At 40.1% G+C, this 24273-nt stretch overlaps 1 protein-coding gene across 1 annotated transcript in view; it reads right to left on the reverse strand.

The window, feature by feature from the left end:
- DBT (dihydrolipoamide branched chain transacylase E2) overlaps positions 1-23921 on the reverse strand; it is a 122181-nt gene extending 98260 nt beyond the window's left edge. The window contains exon 1 of the mRNA XM_069232170.1: positions 23753-23921. Within this exon, the coding sequence (XP_069088271.1) occupies positions 23753-23806 (54 nt within the window). The 5' untranslated portion in view covers positions 23807-23921. The remainder of the gene's footprint in view (positions 1-23752) is intronic.
- Positions 23922-24273: the final 352 nt, after the last annotated feature.

Raw genomic sequence — 24273 nt, forward strand, 5'->3', positions numbered from 1 at the left:
AAGGAGTTGTGTATGAGTGACAATGTTGAGAATGATGTGTATAGAAGGAATCTGGAGCAAGTTGTGGAGGAAGAAGTTTCGGAAGGTGTTCCAACTTGTAATACTAGTGATGTGGGAGATTGAGCTGAATCTATGGAAATAGGCAGTACTTCCAACGCTGATAGTAACAATGAAGGGACAACTTGTATTGGCAAAAGAATTGTTTCAAAACCGAAATGGTTGGATGATTATATTGTGTAATATTATTATTGGATGATTATATCGTGTAATATTATTATGTTTCCTTTACTTGTTATTAATTGTTTTTTTATTTGTGCTCCTATTGTTTTTTTTTTTTTCATTTTGTTTTAAGGGAGATGTGTTATGTTGATATTTAAGTATAGAACTATTGTATTAGCGCGTGGTTTATGCGAATTAGAACTATTGTATTAGCGCTTGGTGGTTGCGTGTGGGATTCCGATTCGAGGGAGGTTGGAGATCGGAATCGGAGAGATACATGCACCTACCACGATCGTTTTGGCAAGTCTTTATTAATTTGTAACCTACAATAGATCGGAATCGGAGAGATACACGCAGCTACCACGATAGTTTTGGCAAGTCTTTATTAATTTGTAACCTACAATAAAACAAGATTTTAAAACGCGAAGTCTCCGATGTTACATTGGAGGCATACAAACTGACGCAAGGTATTTGCAGCTTGGACATTCAGTGTCCACATCCAGGCAAAACCCCAGAGACCGAACTAAGAACAAATTCATAGTGAACCAGTTTTTTTCTATTATTCAGAGAGGCTTTACTTATCTGATGGCAGAACAGCGAACATCGATCATAGTGAAAAGAAGTGCACTATCAAGTAGCGTTTAGCTAATGCACCCCTATCTGCTCGTTAAAAAATTTAGTGTACATATGGAAAACCAGTCAGTATAGCAGAGTTCCATTAATCAATATTTTAACTGTGGTGTTGGCTCTGTCTGGAATACAGGACAGTATGTGTTTCATTTGCTGCACAATCTGAAGTAAGCAGTAAGTCTTAAAGAGAGTTCTTTCCATACTCTTAGCTAGTTACATCACAGGTGACCAACCAGTTGTCAACACAGGAAATCATGTTGTGAACCAAGCAACAAAAAGATAAATTCACGGACACCAGGATGCCTATGTTGCCAGATATTAGTTAGACATTTTGCTCAAAAATTGCCAATACTGCTCTGGCCACAGCTGGAGGTGGACTACTGGTTAACCTATATCTGATCAAAATACTAAAAAGATAACCCTTGGCCCTACACATCCCACAGGAGGAGGGACAGTTGGTGCATCACAGCATACAAGATCATATCATTAAACTGTGGGTCATTTAGATTGAGGCCATGTGTATTTGTGAGAGTTATCTACTTACAATATAAGAAATCCTGTACAATCAACATCAGAGCATATACCACAGTATAGTACACCTGCACTCCAACTCCGTACATGTCAAAAAGGCAGCTTCGTTGGAGTGTTACATAGAGCAAAGTACCTTTGTGTGCCCTATTTATGGTCAACTCGAGTGTTGGAGGCAGGAGAGTGAAAATTCTGCAGAAATAATGCAATGTTTAAATAAAAATCTTTTTATTAAACAAGTGCTTAGCTTACACATCTTTGCATCATCATGAATAGGGTGAAGCATTATATTGACGATAAATCTTCCCACACAGTGCTAACTAGTAATTAAGCAAAACTAGGTTATAAAAAAAACTAATTTGATCTATTATTACCCCATGGAGGCCTCCACAGGGGTACATCTTTACCTCAGGCATTCACCCGACCCATCCCCAATACCTTGTATTAACCTTTGTACTCAACCAAGGGAGTCAAAAGAATGCAATATCGACCTTTTATCAGTTAAGGATCTCTCGAAAATCATGGCCTATTGTGCATTATCCAATCTGAGGATATTATAAGGTTACTACATGTTTCAAATGCAGTAACCTGTCTGTCTGACACACGCCTGTGCATCTTCAATTGTTCCTGCTATTCAGATTGTATTCATGAAAGAACGGAGGAAAAGGAAATAGAGAAAGAAATAGAGAGGTGCAGAGGACCAAGATTCTCTTCATACCATATAAAGGGGTGTGGTTGATGTGAGAGCAGAGCTCGTGCTGCAGCAAGAACCCAAAAACAATCATTAATCCGTACCGAGTTTCTAACTTATATTTACAATTAGAAAATTAGAAAAACATGTAATGCATGTGTAAATAGAAATGCCAGCCAATGACCATCTCATGGCCAGAATTTGTACAATCTATTGTAAATAGGTATAATTGGGGTTCGCAGCATTATTGAACTTCCTTCTTCTATCTGTAGAGTGTTGTAGAAAAAGTTTAGTTCTTTGCACTAAAGCTAAACAAAATTGGATCAGATCAAAACATAAAATATTTTAAAGCAAAAGCAGCTGCTGTAATCTTTGAATCAGTTATTATTTAGCTGTTTCATTTGCACATTAAAGTGAACTCTTGATAAGGTTCAAGATAATCTTGAGCACCGAATTGAAGAATCTTTACCAGAATAGAGCTGGAACATTGCTCCACTAAAATCTTTAAGGGGATTGGGCTATATATTAGCCATACTGTTAACCAAATTACCGAACAATATCTTCTTGCAATGAGATACCATTTGTGAGCATGGTGTTTCTCTGTATTGTTTGTAGCCTTGAGATCTGAGGCCTGAACCACAGCTTCTGGTACTATCCAACAGGTTATGATAGTCTCACCAGAGGCTACCAAAATATGAAATAAGGGTGTTTTGGGGCCACAAAACTATTTGTCGGGACTGCAGATCTAAGCTTCAATTCTTATGATGATTATGTCTCCTTATGGAATGCTATCCAGGAAGAAGGTGGTTAGGGAAATCCCCTTATAGGTGTAAGGCATAAAAACTATGCACTTGCCTTAAGAATCCTTCATGTTCCCTTCCCTGTCACCACTGAAGTCAGGGAAGAGGAGAAGTCATCACATATCAGTTTTCTCAGTCCAGGATGGAGGATTAATCAGATTCCTATGACAGCTTCTCAGTCCAAGATGGCCTTTGCATTTCCTCTACTATTTATTTCTGTTTCTAAAAGGTGAACATAGCCAATAATAGTTTTTGTTGTGTTCTTTAGCTCTTGCTCTAGTTTTGAATGTTTTCCTTTGTTTGTACTTTGAATCGAAAATGCATCTGCAGGGCTTTTGGATCTTTCTCTACTTTCCTCTGGGTACTTCTATGTCCATGGTTCTTGTTCAGAGGTTCAGCACATTCTTCTGAAATGGCTCTCTACCTCCCCAGTTCACCTGTATTCTTCAACAGTTTTTTTTAGCAATCTGGTTTATTCCTGCCTGATATCTTTCTCCGAGGCACCATCTGACCATGCATTACTCATTATTTATAGATGGGCTACAGGAAGGAGTTGACCTTACCTCTGGAAGCCTCAATATAAAATATATAAAAAATATAAAGAAAGAGCACCTGCGACGTCTACTCACTGATGTGGGCACTGAAACTTTACTAATAAAGCGCTACCACATCATGCTTCAGTAATGTATTTATTAAAAGTGAGTGTTTAGACATAAACTGAGAAACACTACTGCCCTGATGGCAAAGCTATTAGTAAACTAAGAGGCAAGTCATGCTATGATCATGTGTACCCTATATGTGGGCTAGATTTATAATGCATGGAGCAAATGTTTAGTGTATTTATTCAAACAAAAGAGGATTTATTTTTACAGCAGAAATGCTTAAAAACACATCTGAAAGTGCACTAGTATATTAGAATGAAGAAAAAGGCGATATTTTTCCGGGGATCACACAATATGAGACCTGTTTCCGGGTCAAGTACATTACAACAGTCAGGTCGCGTGGATTATTGAAGCTACATCTGCCGATGAGGGAACCAGCAAGAGATCCAGCGACAGGTGCATCATCTCCTGAAGTAATGAAATATTACTATTAAATTATTGAATTTCTGAAGATGAGGATTTCGCCTAAGAATATTGATTGGCAGAGCATAGACAGGACAGCCCAGAAAGAGAAAGAGTCAATTCATGCATACTATGGAAGATTGTGGCAGGCATTTAAGCATTACAGTGGTACAGAAACAATTTAGCCGAAAGACAAGATTCATTTTGTGGTTAGATTGGTCGAGGGACTGAAACCTGAAATTAGCCAGGTGATTAGGAGTCATTTGATTTGCTGGCAAGCGAAGCCAATTGATGAGGTGTGGCAGTATGCAAAATACTGTAGTGATGAGATTTAATTGAAACCGAGAAACCTGAAGGAAAAGGCAATGGTGATGCAGATGAGAGCAGCACAGATCAAGGAAGTTTTCCACCGCTGCCCCAACAGGGAAACATGTTGTTTCAAAATCAAGGCAGAGGTAGCGGCCGTGGACGAATGGGAAGTGTGAAAAACGGTCCGGATTTGAAAACAGTGGTGGTGCAGGGTGGAGCACAAGGAATGAAAGGAATGTTGCCATGTCACAATTGTGGAGGCCTCGGGCACTGGAAACAGGAGTGCCCGATGATGAATCACAGAGGTGTTGTTCAGTAAATGAGTCAATTCTTTACAAAACACGAGAGGGCCAAGAATGAGGGGTCCAAATCCAAATATCCAGAATAATGTGAACCCGATGTAAGGTTTTCAGCCTATGCAGCCCATGCATCCTCAGCAATTACAGATGCCCCAAGCACAGCAGATGTAACCACATGTACAAATGGTGCCTAGACAACAAATCCAAATACCTCAAGCACCAATGGAACAGCAGCAAGTGATGTTTTCTCAGACAGTCAAAGGCTTAATCAGAGTAATAATACTGTACACCAATTCCCCTACACAGTGAGAATGGAATGAATGATAATTGGGTGAATGGAAGTTCAGATGAGGAAGAATGCATGCTGGCTGCTTTACTAGAGTTAGATCAGAAAGGTCCCTATGTTGAAGGAAAGATGAGCGGTCATAAAGTCTCATTTTTGGTCGACACTGGAGGTACATGCTTTACAGTTAGAACTGCAGAAGTTCTAAACCTGCACCTTTCAAGGAGAACAGTCTAAGTTGTGGGAGTCACAAATCAATATTTGACTAACCCAATTACTGAACTAGACCCAGTTAAAATTGGCAATTTTAGGGGATTACACAAATTTGTGGTTTGTGACTCGAGACATGTGTCCCTATTGGGAAGAGATTTGTTGTGCAAAACAAAATGCTGAATTACATGCTCAAATGATGGAATTGAGATTCAGACAACCAGTGATGATGAAGATGATTTACTTACAGAAACAAACATTAACACCGTGACTGAAGAATATCCTCTGATTAGTTTCTTTCCAGTTTTCAATGTGAGAGATCTTCCTTCCGATTTATAGGGATCTGTTGTGACGAAGGTGTGGGATTTTTCAGGAAAAGACACTGGTCTGATAAAAGGGGTTGAACCTATCAAAGTTACAATTAAATCGAATGCAGTTTTTCCCCCAACTTCCGCAATATCACATGACAAAGGTAACGATTGACAGTGTAGCACCCATAATTGAAGAGTTCGCAGACAAAGGGGTGCTTAAAGAAGTGCTGAGCAGTCCATGTAATTCACCAGTAAAGGGACTGTGAAAGCCATGTGGAAAGGTCCACACTGTTCAAGATCTGAGAAAAGTGAATCACATTGTGGTTAACTGTTGCCCAGTGGTGCCTCATCCCGCAGTAATCATGTTCCAAATTCCATGCGACTCTAAATGGTTCAAAGTAGTGGACCTGTCACAAGCATTCTTTTCTGTTCCTCTTCATGGGAATAGCCAATTTCTCTTCTGTTTCAAATTCTTAAAATTGAGACTATTGTTGGTGTGGAATTCCACAAGGGTTTTCACGGTCACCTTCCATTTTTAATCAGATTTTGAAAAAGGACTTAGAGTCATTGGAGATGCCTTACCAGTCAACATTGGTACAGTACATTGATGATCTATTGATTGCTTCCAAAACGAAGGAAGAATGCAAACATGATACAACTGTCTTGATGAATCATTTAGAGAACAATGGCCATAAAGTGTCCCCCAGCTAAATTACAATACCGTCAGGAAAAAGTGTAATATTTGGGTCACCTGATTGAGAAGGGAATTTGAAAAATATCCACAGAGAGAGTTGCAGCTATACTGCAGATGAATCCTCCAACTACTTAGAGAGATGATAGGATGTCTTTGGGAATGGTGGGATACTGCCACCAATGAATTCCAAATTTTTCAGTAATTTCAAAACCTGACTCACAAGGAGGTTACTGATCCACTAGTGTTAGACCACGCCTATATAAAAAGCCTTTACAGAATTGAGAGAGTCTGTGTCAAACACCAGTTTAGGTATGTTTGATTACCCAAAACCCATCATGTTGTTCTGTCATAAAAGTGATGCTTGTTCATTGTCTGTCTTGACTCAAACGCATGGCAGTGTAAATCGCCCGGTAGCCTATTTTTCAGCCACCTTGGACCCAGTTGCAGCAGCCTTACCAGATTGTTTGAGGTCCGTTGCAGCAGTTGAACAGAGTCTCAATCAGAGTGGTAGCATTGTGATGAGACATCCCCTTACGGTACTGGTCCCTCACTCGACTGAAGTTTTGCTCACTAGATCCAACACCCAGTCCTTAACAAGTGCCCGTTTAACCAAGTGCGAATATATTATCTTGGGATCCCCAAATGTGTCAATCAAAAGATGTACAGTGCTAAACCCGGCAACTTTACTTCCGAACGAAAATGTTGAAATTGACAAAATTGATGACATTTAACATGATTGCCTAGAGGTAACTAAATTGTGCACAAAACCAAGACCGGACATTAGAGATACTAATTTTGAAGATAATGACCAGATAATCTTTGTTGATGGCTCCTGCCTGAGAATCAACATGGGCGCATTGAGAGCAGGATATGCCATATGTACTATTTCTGAAATACTGGAAGCGTCCTGGCTTCAAGGTGTATATTCTGCGCAAGTGGCAGAACTGGTAGCTCTTACTAGAGAGTGCTATGTTTACGCACAGTTTAAAGTCACAATTGTTAGAGACAGCCAGTATGGATTCGGAATAGTCCACGACTTTGTCCAATTGAGGTCACAGAGAGGTTTCCTCACCTCTTCTGGTTCACCGGCGAGAAATGGTGAGAGAACCTTTGAATTATTACAAGCTATTCAGTGGGTTAAGATGAAATGCTTTCAGAGGGAAGATGATGTTTGGGTGTCAGAGGAAGGAAAAGTAGTCTTGCCTAACAGCCTACTAACACAAATGGCAAGATATTACCATGGCAAGGCACATATTAGAAGGGATGTGATGGTGCGCACCTTTAAACAAAGCTGGTTTAATCCAAACTTTAGATAGGTTGCCGAAGCAACTGAACGTGTGAAAAGGAACAATTGTCAAAATGGGCCACATTGGAAAAGCCAGAGGTCCATTCAGCAGAATGCTGATGGATTTAATAGAGATACTTGTATGTGGAGGTCTGAGATATGTGTTGGTTATTGCGTGCATCTTTAGCTATTGGATTGAGACTTACCCTACACGAAGAAATGACAGCCTTACAGTAGCAATGTTACTGCTTAGAGAACTGATACCATGGTTTGGGTTTCCGATCTCTTCAGAATCAGAGAGAGGCAGTCACTTCAACAATGAAGTAATCAAATTGCTATGTTCAGCCTTAAACATTGAGCAGAAACTGCACTGTAGTTACCGCCCTGAAGCATCAGGACTTGTGGAACAAGTGAATGGTACTTTGAAATCAAGAATGCCAAAAATGTGTGCGGCCACAAATCTGAAATGGCCTGACGCACTACTGTTAGTCTTACTGTCAATGAGAAGTACACCTGACAAGAAAAACAGACTGTCTCCTCACAAGATAATCATGGGCAAACCAATGAGGCTGCCAGCGGTCCCTGCAAATGCTCTTGTGAACATTACAGATATGTTGTTGGACTACTGCAAAGACCTGGCTGGTGTGGTTTGCTCTTTCTCTCATTGGGTGGAATCTACCACACTGCAACCATCTCAAGATCAAGGACACAGCCTGAAAGCAGGTGCCTGGGTTGTGGTCCGAAAGCATATGAGGAAGTTGTGCTTGGATCCTTAGTGGAAAGGTAGTGCTGATCACAAATACTGATGTAAAGTGCAGTGTCCTTCCAAACTGGATTCATGCCAGCCACACTCTGAAAGTGCATAACCCTTCTGATGAGGACGCAGAGTTGTTGAGATTACCAACAATGAGAAGACAACCTCCAGGCTTGAGAAAGCGAGCTGGAGACTGTACTAGTGCAAGCCACATCCAACGTGAACACTCCTGAGAGAGTCAAAGTGTAAGGAATACAGGACGACAATGAACCAACCTCTAGTGAAACATTAGGAGAACCTGACCAGAGGAGGGTTTTCCCAGAAACAAACAGTCTTGAAGGGCAACCAGGACACACGACTGACATCCGTGGCGAAGGAGCGGAGGCGGATCAAAGCAACATAGATCTGACTCCTCCTGAACCGGGTGCGGGAAAGTCAAAAGAAGATGTTGCCTGTCCAATAGTAAAAAGAGCTCCGACAGGGAAACCATTGAAAGGAGAAAGGTGCCCAGAATTGCAGCCGAAAGCAAAGAAAGCGATCAAAGTGTCAGCAATTGAGGAAGAAGTCGATACAACTAGAAAAGAAGACCTAAGTGAAGGAGAACTAGGTGGTGATCAAAGGCTGAAAAGAAAAAGAATCGCACACCGAAGGTAATCACGTCCTGAGTGGGCGTATGTAGCTACCAGTGAGAGGCAGAAATATTTTTTGTCTTTTTGTTTTGATCGAGATATTCCAGGGCAATACTTTGGCACGTAAAGAGAACTGATGAACTGAACCTGTTGAAATTCTGAAATTTAGAAGGTGCCAAGAAAAGAGACGTTTATACTTTACCGGAAGAGACATTTTTGATAACCTGATGTGACAAGCTTCTAAATTGATTTTGACAGTTACCCATTTTGACAAGGGCCCCAAATGAAAGACTGAAAGCTGTAAATAACTGCTGAAGAAGATTGAAGATTTTTGTTTTTGATTTTTTTGCTGCGTAGCTATAAATGTTATTACTTCTGCTTTCTGATCCTTTACAGACCATGGGTAATCCTAACCAGCAGGGTAGGATGAATAGATGCTGTAAGTACTTAGGTATTGGTTTGGCGAATGTATGTGTGATTGTGAATGTAAGAATCTGTTCTGGATATGGATGAAGCCAACCATACCACAGCTGTAGAGATTTCTACACTCTCAAAAGGTAGATAACTTTAGGTTAGATGAGAAATATCTACACGTACATAATGCACAGGGAGAACTTTCTTCTAATGTCTTCTATTGCGTATTGCACGAGTATGTTGATACAATGGATGAGAAAGAGTGTTATGTTTGTACCCATATTCCGGCCTCAATCGAGGAAGAAATAACGTATCATAATCTGTCTCTAACCTATGGGATAAGTTGTAGTCTTTTACTAACAAGATTTTATAACCAGGAGTATATCCAATATTTCTATTCTAACTACGACATGGTGTTTTCATTTGTCCCTATAATAAAATACCCGAGTAGAGTAGCTGAAGAAAATAACACAGAAATAGTGAGAGGATTCTTTGAGCCTACATTAACATTTGGAATGACATACACGCAGAGGAATAACCTGACATGTTTGCTTAGACCAGTAGAAGAGAGCTTATTAGATCACAAAGAAGATAGAAGAAGAGCATTAAAGGCACAGAGAGAACAAGCATTTACAATGCAACGGGTCTCGTGTTTGCTCATGTTTGAGCTGATCGCGTTGTAAACTCTTAACCCGACTTTTCACCTATCGGGCAAAAGTGCATTTATGTACATAACCCGAAAAAGTGAAATCAAGTATGTAAAGCACTCGACTTCTGCCAAGCGAGATTGTGCTCGTAAATTAGAGAAAAAAAGAGTCCATGAATGGAAAACAGCGAGCCTCGCATGTTTTCTGTACTTAGTCACTGCGCTCGAGGAGGGCTAGCCACCGGAAAAGGCATGACATATGCAGCCTTCGACTAATGAAAGCAAGCAGATTTTATTAGGGAAGCCCATGAACCAATACAAAACACTGACGTGAAGTTGACAGGGCTCCGAGCCCTTTTCTAAAAACAAAAGAGTCTCGCTGCGATACGCATGCGCGAGCCCATGCAACGCAGGCTCGACACCAGGAAATGGTCATGCATTTAGTGAAACAACAACGCATGGGAAATAGCTTTAGATGCACTACATGTAGGGAAGCTTTTGTATATAAAGGCAGTAAACTAGAGCTGATGAGATGTTTGTGGGATCGATTGAATGCAGATGTGTTTTTGTTTCAGTATAAGTGGACATTTATGTTGAATGGACAGGACCAGGCAGTTCCAGGTGTTTACATCTGTGGACAAAATGCATATTACAGTCTTCCTATAGGATGGTATGGCACATGTTACTTAGGGATAGTTTTCCGAAAGATGTATCATTTAAAAGACAAACAAATTACTGAAAATAACTGAATAACAGAAAGTCAAAAGCGAGAATCAGTTTCTGGCATTGTTGGAGACATATTTGGAGCAATAATTCCTTCAATAGGAGTTGTTCTCAATTCTATTATAATACAAACGTTGTCTACTATTGTGGATAACGTGCTGACAGATTTTTCAGGGGCCATTATTCTAGTAGATACTGAAAAGGCTGCGTTAAGAGCTATGACTCTTCAGAACCGCCTTGCGTTAGGCATCCTTTTAGCAAAAGAGGGCAGAGTTTGTAAACTGATGAGTCTGCAATATTGTTGCTCATATATACCGGACAATAGTAGAGAGATTAGAGGCTTTATTAACAATCTAACCAAAGATAACATTGATTTGAAAGAACTAACTGAAGCTAATGCGTGGGGAAAATGCTGGCAAAGGCATTGCTTCTGTGGGGAATTGGCTTGGCAACCTAGGTAAGGCGATAATACTAAAAATAATGCAAGTGATTTTGGATAATGTGATTTGCTTAATTCTAATATGGGGAATGAGAAAATTGTCTAATGCGATTAAATTGAAAAGATTGAAAAAGGATCAGAGGAGGGAGGAAATTGAAATGGAAAATTGGTTTAGGGAAAATTCAAATTGAAAAGAACAAATAAGAAAATAAAATAAACTAAATTTTGAAAGAAAATTTGTGAGGTTAAAATTTGTGAGATGACATTTAGTCATCAGAGGAGGGATTGTGAGCGCAGAAACTTTACTAATAAATATTTTATGTATTTGTATTCTGAATATGCATAGAAAATGACATAATATAGAACATAACATGTCATTCGTAAAATGTGCCCACTTGACTGGCCTCCACCTAATATGAAATGGTGTATTAATAAAATAATAGTGTGTATTTAGAGTCTATATTAATAGTAAAATGCAGTAATATGTCATACTTACGATCAAATGCTATGTATTAGCTTAAATTAGCTGAAGACCACAAGTTAGCAAGGCCTAGACTTAAAAATGAATGTCTGACAAATATTGAAATTGCAATGTTAGAATAAAATAGGATATCATGCTTGCTGAATAAAAGCTAACTTTGTATCCAGGGCTCGAAAAATCATAAAAATGTTACTAGACCTGCAGCTCGAGTAACTTAAATAACCTACTCAACCTAACTGTAATGTACTTGACCCGTAAACGGGTCTCAAATTGTGTGATCCTAGGCAAATAATTTACAGAGTGCCTTTTTCTTAATTTTCTCATTTGATTGCACCTTTTAAAGACGTGAGCTCAGCATTTCTGCAGTACAAAAAAAAAAAACTCTTTTGTTTGATTATGGGCCATATGTACGAACACTTTTTCCCATAGACACAGAATGGGTAAAAACCTTTGCTACATCGGCCCTAAGTAGACTAAAGTTTGCTGCATACATCACAAGAATCTAGCCCACATACCCATGAAGTTTAGCCCACATAACCTAGGACTTCTTTTAGTTTACTACCAACATTGCCATCAGAGCAGGAGTTGTTCTCAGTTTGTTTAAACACTCAATTTTAATACATATATTACTAAACCAGGATGTGGTAACATATTGTCATCTACACACAGTAAGCTTCCAAGTAATGTCCAAAAACCTCTCCACTAGCTTGCATCTTTACTGATAAAACTATATAGTGTATTAACAATCTGTGAAAATTGGGTTTCACAAAACATATCCTTTGCACATCAACATGTAAAGTATTCTGATTTGTTTTCATCCTATTAAAATATTTTTTCTTCACGCAGAAATATAAAAAAAGGGCTTTCACAACTACTGAAATATATTTTGAAATGTTTGCACAGTTGACTTACTCATTTAAATGTTGTGTGTTAGGAAAAACCTGGCACACTATATCCTTTTATTCTACATTCTAAGCAGCAGGTCACACAGTTCACCTTACAAAGTCCTGTAACTCTGCAGTCAGAAGGAAAACTAATTGTAAGAAAAACTGACTTTTGACCTCTGTCTGTGAACACAGAGAAAATGTGACATAAGAACATGATTTAAAGGCATCTTTTATTGTTCCGCCACTTTTCAACTGAACAGAACACCTGTTAAGAGTCAACTGGCCAGAAGGGATGAGTACAAGTAAGTATTAAAAATAGCTCGACTTGATCAAATAAGACTCGCCAGTGTGAGTGGTCATGTGGATTTTTCAAGCCCTGGTATTACTCTTGCAGACTGACCAAATCCTGCAAATAAGCAAATGTTTTTCCTGTCTACATGAGCTACTGTGTATTAGGTAATGTGTGTAGAAATGTCAATATACAACAATTGCTACAATTTGATAGTTTAGATGTATGAGAAACTAATGCACCCAGGAACTAACAATGGAAGTACTGACAGAAGGAGCAGAAGAAACATTAAATGTTGCATCTTAACAACTCAACAACATGCGTAAAGAGAGAAGAACCAATCATTGAAGTGTGAAAGACTGTCTAGTTATAGCTCTGATTTGAAATATTTTTCTCATTGGATTGATAAGCTCTCGTATGATTTTCTGACCAATGACAATGTGGGACAACTTTAATGTAACCACACTGCACTAAGAACTTGTGTGGCCACTTTCCTGAACTCTTTCTCGAAGCCACTTCTTTGATGCCTCTCTGATGAAACCATACTATACTACTTAAATGCTGGTGTTCACTCTTGAGCTCGGTGCTTAGAGCTCGATGTGTCTTTGCTATTCTGCCTTAGAAATGTCTCTTAATGGTTTGGAGAACTTAGAGTCCCCGATTCTGAACAATTACCCCTGTCATGTCATGTCCTGTTGCTGATGTTTTCCTGAATTGATGTCCCCCAGATGAAGAATAATTAACGTTTGCTGATCCATAACTAGGAAAGGTATACAAACTGTAAATGTCTTTAATAATCTGTCTTTTGTTTCTAGGTACCAACTGCTGCTTTGATGGTGCCATAGTTAGATGTTTTCCAAATTAATGTTGACTAAAACATTTTGCATGAAGCCCAACATGCTAATGCTGATCTGATGACAGAGAGACTATTCCAACTGACTAGGGTACTGACTTGATGTTGCTCAATTGCTGACTATCTTAATGTATGTTAGTTCCATTGCGCAATTACTCTTATTGTTGCTTTGTACGCTGATCTTAGAGAGTCTGATCGTAAATGCTTTAGTTAAGTTGAGATTCTTCAGAAGGTTTGGTCAACCTGTGTTGTTTCTGTACTTATACAATGTGGTTCTGAGACTAATATATGTGATATCAGCATTGCTAATATAGGGAAATACACTTTCTAATTGATACCAAAGGTGTGGTTATTCATGGAAACCTAGGTCATGGTGTGTGAAATTCGCTGTCTCTAAAGATTTTCATTATTTGTTCTGTTAATATTCATGATATGTGTAGACTCGAGGGTGTGAACGTCTTAAACAAGTCCAAAGGTTAATTCGACCTCATATACGCATCCCCTCATCAACTTTTTGCAATAAATGAATAAGGCCTGAGGTGCTAATACTGACAATGGCAGAAAAAAGCAGATTATGGAAATGCAACTCTTTAGCTAGCCATTTTTTATCCTGAGTGATGGATTACTTGAACTGCTGTTCAGTTTTATCAATTACTGCCCTGCACCAAAAGCAGTGATGTCTGACCAAGTCTGTTTTGCAATTAACTATTCATACTGTGAGAAAGACACTGGACTAGATTTGGTCATTTGTGAATGGCTACTCCCAAAACATTTTTTTGTCTTTTTATCTACACATTGAATTTTTCATCAAGACCTTCTCTTCTTCAAGGTTTAACTCATTGCTTCTCACTACTGTCAAATGTGTTTGTCTATCCCATGGACTGCTTCAACAGGTAATATAGCTTCCAGATAAGGACTTCCACAGATGTTTTGCAGCACCTGCTCTTTTAGGATCAGGTTTTAGGAAAATAAGTCCTTTGGTTCCAGAAAACAATATGGGGCAAAAATAACAGTGCTACTGATTCACCATGAGAGAGTTCTCTTCCTAGAGTAGCTCCTGGTACTTACTACAATCCAGGTAAGAAGCTTATTAGGGGACGTGGCATATTCCTAGTTAAGAATGCATCCAGGTTCTTTAAGTATGATGGAACTGATGTGACTGAGCAGTGTTAATTCTTTCCATTGTGCAGGCACTAGAACCCCAATACAGACTCCAACTATATTCATTAGACATTAAAGGCAGAATGAATCTGAGCTACCTTTATTGGGTTGTTAAAGAATGCTAAAGGTGGCATAAAACACCATACAAGACTGTTCTTGACATTCCAACCATTGCCACATTCAATAATTAACTATAATAAATTTGTACATTTGGCACACTTAAGAACTGTGAAATCTGCAACATAAAGAGGAAAGAGGCATTGAGACAACTCAATCACCAACATAATGAAAACTATAGTCGTTAGAATCACAAAGGGGAACTAGGACTCTCCAAATCGTGTCACTCTTATGAATGACTAGGTAATGGATTCAAGTTATACCTTTATAAACCAGCCTAAGTGGCAAATGACAGCAGGGAATACATCATTTTGCCCAACTGAGCGTCACTCTATATTTTATCCTATATCAGCCCTACCACCTTTACAAGACAGTTAAACATATCATCTCACTGTGGAGAATCCTCAGTTTTCTGCACTTAACACTGAGGCTGGGAAGTTCCTAGTTGTAAATCTCTTTTGAACCTACATCAACGTTGTCCCCTTGTTTTGAATTTCCGCCTTTCCATCTGGAAACTGAAGAGTTTCCTTGGCACAAAGGGCCAGCTTCAGCAATGCGGCATATCTAGATCTTTAAGCAGCACCAGGGCGGCATCACTATCAGGTGGTTTGACAAATTTTGTAACTATGGAGGACAGCTTATGAGTTTTCCTCAAATGAAGAGGTTCCAAAGGGGAATTAGGTGTTCTGCACATAAATCCTGCCTTACTTTGATAAGAAGGAAACCCACAGAACAATAAATCTTACTTCACTCAGTACATTCTCCAATAACTCTAATTTGCTGCTAAAATGTAACATAACACTGCCCCCCAAAGTGAGGAGGCAGAAAAGCAACCGATTTACCTAGCATTCATTCGCTTTTCACTTTCCTACAACTTAATCAGTCTTATTTTAGCCTTCACATCGGCCACAAATATTTCAATATCTTTCAGCTGCATTTGCATCATTATAGCAGTATTTTCTACCTTGTTGAGATTCTTTAGTGAAGTTTTTAGAGTGAAGTTAATGCACTGAATCAACCCATATCATTACCTGGAATTATCTAAAAAACATGGTAGACCAGAACAGGGTTGGTGCCCTTCTTCTCCTGGACCTTTCTGCAGCCTTTGACACAGCTGATCACAACACACTAATCCAAAGAGTTGAGGAAATAAGAATAGTGGAAACAGATCTTGTTTGGATCACATCATACCTGTACAATAAGACACATATAATGCATACTTCTCTTTTAAACCATGCAGCACTGAAGCAGGAGTCTCTTAAGTCTCAATCATCACATCCATGCTTTTCAACATTTATATAAAATCATCAGCAGATATGATCAACAGAGTTGACTTCATTTGCTATAACTACGCAGATGCCACACAAGTACTTCTGAAATTGGAAAACCCAAAGGACACTGGAACATCAAAAAAACTAGATTTCCTCTGGATTATTGATCAATGGATGACATGGAGCCACCTAAAATTGAATGTCTCCAAAACCGAAACACTCACTTTTGGTGACTGAAAAACCTATGAATATCTCTATGCTTAGCCTGATGATCTAGGACGACCATCTAAAATATCTAAGGAGGCAAGAAACCTTGGAATTACCATAGACGCCAAGCTGAAATGAATGTACAAGTGGACAAGGTCGCCAAATCGAGCTTTCTCACAATGAAAATACAGCAAAGTATCTTCCCGCACTGAGGATTCCCTCACAAAGTCCAAGCTACCCTCTCTTTGGTCCTATCAAAATTGAATTACATGAATGGTCTTTATCAAAGCTTACCCTTGTCAACTATCAAAAGATTAGAAATAATTTATAATGCTGTAGCTAGACTATTCCTACATGTAAAGCCCCAAACATACATCTCCCCTGCCTTGAGGATCCTACACTGTCTACCGCTTACCAAAAGATCCATCTTCAAGCTGCTGTGTAACACACACAAAGCAAAACATGGCAAAGGACCATTCTTCCTCTGGAAGAAAATTAACTAATACATACAACAAAGGAACCTATGTTTGAGAATGCCTCTCCTACCTTAAAGAACAAAAACAGGCAGAATTTCTTGCTCATTTCAAGCAGTCAAACTATGTAATTCACTACCCACGCACACATAAGACGCATTGACAACCATCTTAGCTTCACAAGATTACCCACATGACAACTATACACACTACAGAACAGTGCGCCACAACAGTATACTCAGATGACCAACTATGCTTCTTATGGTTTAGAGATGAACTTGTTTTAACATGTATGTCATTGTACAGTGAATTATGCCACATGTTATAAGCAGATACTCTTCCTATAAGAAGACAAATGGATATTACACCACAAGATATATGTCTAGATGAGACAATGTCAAAATTGCTGATTCTGTATACATGTATAGAAGAGTTTATGCCTGCCACTAAAATTTTTAGAAATATCATGAAAAAATGCATTCTTCACAGCAAGAAAACGTGCACACCAGACCATGTAAATATTACTGCTTCTGTGCACTGGGGAATTTATAAGGAGGGATTTTATCCAGTCAATAATTTTAATTTACTTTTTTGACATAAAAAAATTCTTCTTTCAACCTTTGTCCTATCCTTCCTCTCTCGGGCTCGTTCCAAACCTTTCTGACTACTATGATTTCCCCAAACATCCTTCTCAAACTTTTCCCCACTTTTTTAGCCATGTCACCCAACTAAAAAGCACATACGACCATAACTTACAAAACCAACTTACCACTTCCCTTTTCAAATCCATTCTCATCATTCTATCCCTACTCTAAACTCTATAAAACACACAAGAAAGCAAGAGCACTAAACTAACGCAACTAATGCACAAAAAAAGAAAACCAAAATGCACTAATCTCCTATTAACCTTTGAGTTTGGGTTCCATAGTATCGTGCTACTCATTGGAATGCGCTTCAGTGAGTCATCAGGGGACGTAAGCACTATATAAATCCAATGTATAATTAATATTACAAGTTCAGCATTGCCACAAATACCCTAGCCTTTCACAAGATCTTTGGTCAGTAAGTCACCACACTTTCCTTCACCAGTTCCTTTCTTCCAGCATGAGTGGGGCAAAAAAAAACGCCCTCCTGGGTTCTCTGTCAGGCATCTTTCAGTACATAATCTCATATTCAAATAGCCGCTTGCCCAGCAAAGGTATCACTTTATGGCCAAATGGAATGCCACCTTTCCAGCTGACTGCTCCTTAATTCTGAAGACATTCCATTCCTTTGCTTGCTTTTCATCAGAGGGTCTCAATGATTCACTTTAAGCAAGTTGGCCCTGATCAAGCACACCCATCCCTCTGAGACACCATTCAGGGTCGAAGTTCCTCCTCCTTTCTGCACAAACCATCTTTCCCTCTCTTTTGTGAATGGAAAAAAACAGTTTGTCATCTTGCCCTCTTTCATTTAAGAATTGTCACCTTAAATGGAACCTCACCAAACCATAAGAGGCTGATAAAGCCCACCGCATTCTCTCCAAGATACAACATTGTCAGAAAATGCTGATCTTCCAAGCTCTGTGTTATGAATACATTACTGCCAGCAGGAAAGAACCCCCCTACTGTTACATCTTTTAAGGTCCAACATTTCCATTTGCAATTAATTTGCTAAAAAAGAATTCCAACTACCAAGCTTTCCTCACGTGTTTAGGATAGCAGTGTGGGCTATTTTATTTCGCCACAATAGATATCACTTCAGATGCTGCCACATCAGCTTTCGTCAACCAGATGAACCTTTTTTTTTTTTTACGTTTCTTCATTGGGTTTACAAAAAGAACAATAACAATGGTCAATCTGGCACCCAGCCGGCTCACGAAGCATACACAGTGGAGGTACAATAAGGCATTTGGCTCACAACTTTAGCCCGATAATTAGCAATATAGTTAGATTACAGATCACCGTCTCACTAGTGTCCAGTTTATGGTACTGGGACAGCAAGGCAGCAAAGAGAGACGTTATATATATATTTTTTTTACAAACTTTCATGGGATAGTGTTGTGTGTAGCAGTAATGCTATGGGTGGTTCAGTGCAACCCTACTCCCCCCGTATGTGGCACTAAACATCAAAAAATGTCATATCAGTATACTGTAGATATCCATGAGCTCCTGCAAGGTCTGCCATGTACCCTTCTCATAAAAATCCCCCATGTGCTACATTCTCGCGTTTCTCCAGCTCAGGATATTGTGATGACGGCCAACTCCCTGCAGAGCGGTCAAGTGCCAAACGGGAATCAATGGCTTTACTATTGTGTATATATTATTGCCAGCATTGTTGGGCTATGGTCATCTGGTGTGTCTTGTGTGGGAAGTGTAGCCGGAGGGTTGACAACCATATATATATATATATATATGTGACTCTTGGAGGAGATGCTCGATGTCCGCCCATTCCGAGCAGGAGGCCGACCATAGGGGAATCTAGTTCACCGTCATGCACTAGACAGTAATTTATCTGGGGGAAATTGCTGCCTTGCCCATATCAGCTCCAACAAGAGTTTGTTCAAGTTAGGGAAGAAGCGTTGGGGAAGTGTGAGTTGTAAGGCTGCAAAAAGTACAATAGTCATGGGAGGATGAGCATCTTGGATGTCGCCAAAAGGCCCACAGGTGAGAACAGGACCAATGCTCAAAACGGGATAAACCTACGAACCAGCTCAGCGCCTTATATAAGTTCCTTTCCATGAGTCATTGTCAAAGTGATTAATCTGTACACCCAAGTATTTGAACATATCAAATTGCCACAAGAGCTTAGAGTGAGGTATTGCCTTCTATTTTGCTGTGGGATCGGGTGTAAGAGAGAACAGGCAGGACTTGGTCCAGTTGACTGAGGCTTGACAGTACCCCTAAGTCATCCAGCAGTTCCATCAGAGTCGGGAGGGAAGCTCTGATGTCTCGCAGATAGACAAGTGTGTCATCGGCATATAAGGAAACCATATGATGGGTTCCATGCGCCTCAATCCCCTACACATGCAGTTTACGAGACAGTGGTTCCATGCCAAGGACGAAGATCATTGGGGACATAGGACAGCCCTTTCTGTCTCATGTCCATGATTATATCGAAACGGTCAGAAATCAGCTGCCCCGTTGTAACTCTCGCTCCTGGCCGCCCATATAAAGGCACACACCCATCTGAGGTATCCCAGGCCAATAGGCATCTCTTTCAATGTTGCAAATAAGTTGATCCATCCCTGTGTAACGAAGGCTTTTTCTATATTGAGCGATACTGCCATCTGCACCATCCAGGTTCGCTCCCAGCAGGCAGAGAAGCCAACGCATAGTGAGGAATGTATTACATACAGGGATGAACCTGTTATGCTTGGTGTCCACCAAAGTACCAATAAAGGGGAGCAGTCTATTCGCTAGAACCTTCCCTAAGATCTTGCAGCCTAGATTTAATAGCAAAAGCAGCCTGTAGGAGCAAACAACTAGTGGGTCTTGGCCTGGTTGGGGAACCACCACTATTAGTTCACCGCGAAGTGTGCCCGGGTGCTGCCCTGTTCCCATGCCTCACTGTAAAATTCCAATAGCCTTAGGGAGAGTGATGCAACAAAGGTGGCATACTATTCTTTAGGGATGCCATTTGTGCCGGGGGTCTTATTATGAACAATTTGAGAAATGGCCAAAGGGTCTCCTCGATTTGAAGAGGAGTGTCTAGTTCCACTTGGTGGACTGGATTCAGGTGGGGGAGGGAGGACCCTCTTAAGTAACCGCACAGTTGTCCATGGAGGGGCACTCCACCTCCACGAAGGTATCAGTTATGTCCCCTTGAGTATGGAGGGCATCACTCCTATTTATCTGAATCGCCCCTATTGGTGGGAGCGACGTGTTAGCACAGATCAACCATGCCAGCATCCTACACCCGTTGTCTTCATCGCCATGGAGTCAGGCGAGAGACTGAGTATAACCAAGCCTATTGAGGTGTGTATCGAGGTCCCTGTGGTAATTCCGCAGCTGTCCTTGTCGATTAGCCTTTGTGGCTTTCCAACCTGATTAACTTACCATCCTTTCTCTGCACTAATCATTGTGCGCTACAGACCTCCCAAGCTGACTGCTGATCAGGTCTACGTGCAAGGGCAGGTTATTGTGGCCTGTTTTAATAGCTTTGAATTGTTATGTAGGCAGGTAGTTAGAAGGGCTAGAAGTGTTTAAAAGTTGCAAAGACTGTATTTTACTACTAGCCCCCATGTGCCTTGAGCATCTTTGATTGCATCTTGAGCCTGTCCTTTTGACTTGCTTCGTTTCCCTTATTCTGTGCCCTTGCTCCCTACTTTGTTACCTTTTTCACTGGAGCAGTGGGTTTGTTAATCACTTGAAAATTGTAGTAAATGTTCCCTTTTCTAAGGGAAAACAAAAGGATAACAGTGACCGCTGTATTGAAAATATCATACCTGAATTATGGTAGCACACTATCCCCCATAGGAATCTGCATATTTAATTTGACAATTATAGTTAGCAGAAATCAGTGTGGCAAAACTGCTAAACAGGACACTGAATAGACTAGCTGACTCCAAAATAGCAAGCTACAACTTACTGATAGAATAAGAAATTAAAATAAAAATTGTTTACACTCCTTTCCAACAGTTCAAGTAATTAACTTTGTAAGAACTCTTCTCCCTTAAAAAGGAAAAGATGGGCGTCTGGGTTTTTATATGCTCGAGTCATCTTTCACGTAACAATATAAACCATGCAAATTTAACAGGTGTTTAAGAATGTAAAAGTGACCTTGTGTTTTGCCAAATACGAGTACATTATTACAATATAGCAATTACACACTGTGCTGAAGAGTCAGCATACTTCCCAGTGTGACTGGGGATTATACAAGTGACTAACAATAATCATAACTGTGGAAACTTGTTCAATGTGATTAGTTCTGAAACAAAGTAAGAAAATAGAGAATGATAAAAGGGTCAGATTTGCCATTGGAGGATTTAAATCCTATTCATTCTAAATTATCACAGTAGGAGCACATAAATTGATGAGGATCAAAATTCTTAAAAATTCACAACACAATATGCGGTTGCCAAAATACTAATAAATTAAGGTTCTATGAACATTAGTAAGTTATTGAATGCTATTATTGATGAATGGACTATATTCAGCAAGAAGTATTGGTGAAAAAGAAGTTGCAAACAACTATAGGCAACCTCGTCCAAGACTGATTTATACTTCACTTAAAAGAAAAAAACATAATCAATGAACGAAAACTAAAAAGTCAGACAAACTAACTTGAAACTAAGTATGATTTACTATTTACCATTAGGTGGGTAAATTCTGGTGGCATGAGGGCGCTTTATGGTTGTCAAGTTAGAAAATGACAAGTATCAAAAAGGTAAAGAAAATAACGCACACAATTTAATACATTTACCATTAAAATGTATGGAACAAGTACAATCCTGGTTTTCCAACACATTCTGTAAGAGGCAGGGCAACGATGGTTGTTGAAGAGGTGTAATTAAACACGAAACAAAGACCCTATCAATGTACTATATTAGTATGCGACTGAACCCACTCAAACATACAGAACAAAGTACAGGGTGAAAACTGGTTACAGACAGAAGAGTGCGAGTATGTGACTAAAAGGATAAACTCTTGAGGCTGTTCCATTTCAAACGAAAATACTGCTCAGAGGCTTCTTAGTGCAGCTCTTTAATACACACATACTTAAAAGCTAAACTGAAGGCTCAATGGGATGTGGTACTTTAGGATCCCCCATCTAACACACTTCAACAGTTACCCCTCATAAATGGTCTAACCGCCAGTTAGTTACTAACACTGATAGTCCTCAGGATTTAGTGGTGCAATCAAGTCATGTTCGTGCAAAGTGGGGAAGTAATCTGCTTTCGGATACACAGCGGAGGCACATATGTAGCCAATGGAGAGAGGTGTCGATCAGTGTCCATTTTCACACGATTCAATACAGTTTCCTTAGTAGCTTCTAACACCACAAACTATCCACTAATTCTTCCTTCAGAATCTTTAATGTTAGGCTCTTTAGAGCTCTAGAAGTGTGTTCTCTGAACAACGCTTAGTTGTGTTGTTGACTGTTTCTGTACTCTCATCATTGACAATGTGATACCAAAAACCGGGGCACAAATAACTGGAGCCTCAGTTATAAAGTAATAATTTAAAAAAATCATGAGTGCAAATATATTTAGCGTTGCTTTTTGCCACTCACACATAACCTCCTGCAGGATGAGACATGTGCTTCCTAGCTACAGCACATAGGTTAAAAATCTTGCTGTTTGCATTGAATGAAAACAAGAACTGTAAGAGGAAACCAATACATCCAACTTAAAGATCTAAAGACATTTGGGCGTGTTACGAAGCTATCTATCCCGACTGACTCCGATTGAGCTTATTTGAAGATGAGGCAGCAGCTGCCCAGAAAATTCTCAATGAGGCCACAGTAGTTGTTGTATGTCTTCCCTCGTATAAATTATGTTCGACACAACGCATGTACAACTATCAGACATGTTCGGACTCAGTGGTTTCATTATGGAAAGCGCTCACCATGGAATGAGATCTTTGCCAGTTCTAAGGCACAAAACTGGGACTTCTGCACCAACAAACCATACACGAGGACAGCTAAACGTTAGAGGCGTCTTTAACCGTAGCCCTTCGCTTGTAGAGACTGAAGTGCCTGGTCTCTCACCACACGAAGACACAGTTCAGACTTTAACTTCAGATGGATATGCGCTAAAGCACATAAACTGTATGAAGAGTCTGCAGAAAATGAACTTTTCTTTACTAAAAGACGAAGAACGGTACGGGGCACCCAAATAACGTTTTTGTCATACAATGTGCTTACAACACACGCTGCAAGAGGTGGCGGGTATGTCACGGAGCAAGGTGTTGCTTTACATTCTGCAAGGGTGACTGCAGTCAGCACTGGTGTGTTTAAGCATCAGACACCGGTATAAAGTAGCTTTCACTTCCTCTCCCACTATAAACAACTCTGACGTGCGTGGCGCTGCACATTTCCCGGGCGGAGGCGAGTCTGCAGCTGCTGCTGCATGAACAAGCAACAGTAAAAGCAAACAACCTTACCAGGCGCCCCACGGACCTGTACCCATTCCTCCAAGCTGTCACCGCTGCCGCCATCTTAACCCGGAACTCAAATGAGCCAACATGAGCAGCGAGAGACGGGCGAGCTCCTCCTGCAGCTCAGCCAATCGGAGGCGGGAAAATGGGAAAACCCACCAAATGTACAAGGACACAGACAAGAGCAAGCAGGTGAGGCGGGGTCTCAGGCTTTCCACGCGCCAGGAACCAAAAGGAGCCCAACCAATCAAGCGAGAGTATATTGCCGCCGGAAGCAATACTGTAAAATAGTTTCTAACAATCTGTGAAACGTAGAAGTTGCAGCTGGTGATATCAGAAGGCACCTGGCACACCTGTGTAAATGGACACCTTCAAATTTTGGTTTGTCTCTGGCAAGGAAACGAGAAAGAAGGACAATCTTTTCAAGGTTAGGGTAGGCATAGCTACTGAATTGATCAGCTCGGGGAAAACCACTGTCATTAATACACAGGTGCGGAAGAGGTAGTTGTGAACGTGGCAAATTCCAG

The sequence above is a fragment of the Pleurodeles waltl genome, chromosome 4_2 (genome assembly GCF_031143425.1).
Source record: "Pleurodeles waltl isolate 20211129_DDA chromosome 4_2, aPleWal1.hap1.20221129, whole genome shotgun sequence".
NCBI lineage: Eukaryota > Metazoa > Chordata > Amphibia > Caudata > Salamandridae > Pleurodeles > Pleurodeles waltl.